The sequence below is a fragment of the Alexandromys fortis genome, unplaced genomic scaffold (assembly GCF_014885135.2).
Source record: "Alexandromys fortis isolate MF-2015 unplaced genomic scaffold, M_Fortis_MF-2015_v1.1 scaffold_3332, whole genome shotgun sequence".
Classification (NCBI taxonomy): domain Eukaryota; kingdom Metazoa; phylum Chordata; class Mammalia; order Rodentia; family Cricetidae; genus Alexandromys; species Alexandromys fortis.
The window spans coordinates 1-2,913 of record NW_026071192.1 but is presented as its reverse complement, the minus strand read 5'-3'; the positions used below and the strand labels follow the sequence as shown (position 1 = coordinate 2,913).

The 2,913-nt window shown below is 40.5% G+C and overlaps 1 protein-coding gene across 1 annotated transcript; it reads left to right on the top strand.

Annotated features, from left to right (window-relative positions):
* Positions 1 to 6: 6 nt before the first annotated feature.
* On the top strand, positions 7 to 2,823 carry LOC126496370 (eukaryotic translation initiation factor 4 gamma 2-like). The gene is made up of 7 exons (XM_050133891.1): positions 7 to 128; positions 265 to 369; positions 461 to 676; positions 758 to 1,016; positions 1,125 to 1,329; positions 1,429 to 1,640; positions 1,744 to 2,823. The coding sequence occupies exons 1-7, from the start codon at positions 33 to 35 to the stop codon at positions 1,920 to 1,922; spliced, it is 1,272 nt and encodes a 423-aa protein (XP_049989848.1). The 5' UTR covers positions 7 to 32; the 3' UTR covers positions 1,923 to 2,823.
* The last annotated feature ends 90 nt before the right edge of the window (positions 2,824 to 2,913 follow it).

Sequence of the window (2,913 nt, the reverse complement as noted above, 5' to 3'; positions counted from 1 at the left end):
AGATTAGTTTGAGGCCTGCTCAGTCGTTCCTAATGAATAAAAACCAGGTGCCAAAGCTTCAGCCCCAGATAACTATGATTCCTCCCAGTGCACAGCCACCACGCACTCAAACACCACCTCTGGGACAGGTACGGGCCCCAAAGTATCTGCCCTCTGAAGATGAGTGAGAATTCTGTTTTCTTCCCTCTGTTTCAGGTGGTACTGTTCTTTTTGGTTTCTTACATTTATTTTGATTTAAATCTGTGTTGTGCTGCTTGCCTTTAGACACCACAACTTGGTCTCAAAACTAATCCACCACTTATCCAGGAAAAGCCTGCCAAGACTAGCAAAAAGCCACCACCATCAAAGGAAGAACTACTTAAACAGACTGTAAGTTTTAGATAGCCCCCCAAGTCGTCTCTTTTGCTTAAACATTTGAGGATAGGGAACACTGATGGTAATTGGATTGTGTTCTTCTCAGGAAGCCGTTGTGACTGAATATCTGAATAGTGGAAATGCAAATGAGGCCGTCAATGGCATGAGAGAAATGAGAGCCCCGAAACACTTTCTTCCTGAGATGTTAAGCAAAGTGATCATCCTGTCACTAGATAGAAGTGATGAAGATAAAGAAAAAGCGAGCTCTTTGATCAGTTTACTCAAACAGGAAGGAATAGCCACAAGTGACAACTTCATGCAGGTAGAACATTGTACTGATTGTGTGATAGCTCTTTCCAGTTGTGGTTGGAAGCTAATAACTGTTTTGAATATTCTTCCCAAGGCTTTCCTGAACGTATTGGAGCAGTGCCCCAAACTAGAGGTTGACATCCCCTTGGTGAAATCTTATTTGGCACAGTTTGCAGCTCGTGCTATAATTTCAGAGTTGGTGAGCATTTCAGAACTAGCTCAACCACTGGAGAGTGGCACCCACTTCCCTCTCTTCTTACTTTGTCTTCAACAATTAGCTAAATTACAAGATCGAGAATGGCTAACTGAACTTTTTCAACAAAGCAAGGTCAATATGCAGAAAATGCTGCCAGGTAAGAGCTGACTGAGTTAATTAACAATAAGTGATTTTGTGTGCTGGGAAAGTGTTTGTAAAATGGTCTAGATAGGTAACCCTGGTAAAATGAGAAATGTCTTTGCAGAAATTGATCAGAATAAAGATCGAATGTTGGAGATTCTGGAAGGAAAGGGATTGAGTTTCTTATTCCCGCTCCTTAAATTGGAGAAGGAACTACTGAAGCAAATTAAGCTGGATCCATCCCCTCAAACTATATATAAATGGATTAAAGATAACATCTCTCCCAAACTTCATGTAGATAAAGGATTTGTGAACATCTTAATGACCAGGTAAGATGAATGGTTTTCACTTGTTAGAAAGTCTACAGAGCAGAGCCCCAAAAGCTGGTGTTGAACTAGACAATTTCTAACATGATCTCTGCTATTCAGCTTCTTACAGTACATTTCTAGTGAAGTAAGCCCACCTAGTGATGAAACAGATTCTTCCTCTGCTCCTTCCAAAGAACAGTTAGAGCAGGAGAAACAGCTGCTGCTCTCTTTCAAGCCAGTGATGCAGAAATTCCTTCATGACCATGTGGATCTACAGGTCAGTGCCCTGTATGCTCTGCAGGTGCACTGTTATAACAGCAGCTTCCCCAAAGGTGAGGTGACTGGTGTCCGTAGAGAATGAGGGGCAGTCTGAAATAGCACACTGGAATAATGGAATTGATTCCATGCTTTTGGTTGGTTTTGTTTTGTTTTAAGGCATGTTACTTCGATTTTTTGTTCATTTCTATGACATGGAAATTATTGAGGAGGAAGCTTTCTTGGCTTGGAAGGAAGACATAACTCAAGAGTTTCCAGGAAAAGGCAAGGCTTTGTTCCAGGTAAGCGCTTTGTTAAGATTTTTTTTTCTATTGACTTGGCTTGGTTGTTTTTGGTAGTATTTTAAATGGACCTCTTCCTAACTTCAATGCATCAAAGAGTATGTTAGCCTGCAAGATGTGGTTAAATAGGCAGTTAGCAAATGAGATGAAGATACGGGATGAAGTCATGCTTAAAACCATAGTGCTGTGTAAAGGGGTTATAGATAGGTAACAATTTTGATGGCAAAGCTGCTTACTCACATGGTTAACAGAATAAAGGCATTTGGGTTTAAAACTAAAAGTGAAAAAAGCATACTTTGTAGTTTGATATTACCCAGTAGAATAGAGCTCTGGAAATAGACATGAAAGAACTCTAGATCCATGGTGTGCATAAAATTAGCTTTTTGAAGAATTTAAAAGTAGGATCTCAGCCTGGTGCTAGCAAAAAGGTCTTAACACAGTTCAGATAGTTCTACTAATAGTATAGTTCTAGCTAAGGCCTCAGCTTTGAGGAAGCCCTGGTTTACAGCTTCTAATCTAAGGTTTATAGACTACTTTGTAAGGAGTGTTTAAGACAAGGCTCGACACTCATTGTATCTGATCCTGTTCTCTGGTGGGCAACTACAGAGATAGCTCAGCAACTACTCAAAACCGTCTTATCTCCAGTTCCCAAAGGTTCAGTCCCCTTTTTGGCTGTTGGGCCCTGTGCGTACATGGTACACAGTCATATACCAGTCAGTCATCCATATGTGCACAAATGTTTTAAAGGAAGGAGGGCTGGAAATGGCTCAATAGGTAAAGCTTGTGAAGACCAGACTCCAGAATCAACTTACTCTCTGGGTGGACTTCTTGATTGTATATCCTGAACAAAACTTTTTTTTTTAAAGATTTATTTTGTATGTATGTCTATAAAGGTGTCAGAACCCCTGGAATTGGAGCTTTAGACAGTTCTGAGTTGCTATGTTGTAGGTGCTGGCTATTAAACCCAGGTCCTCTGGAAGAGCAGTCAATGACTCTTAACCACTGGGCCATCTATCTCTCCAGCACCGTAAACTTAAATGTTTTATAT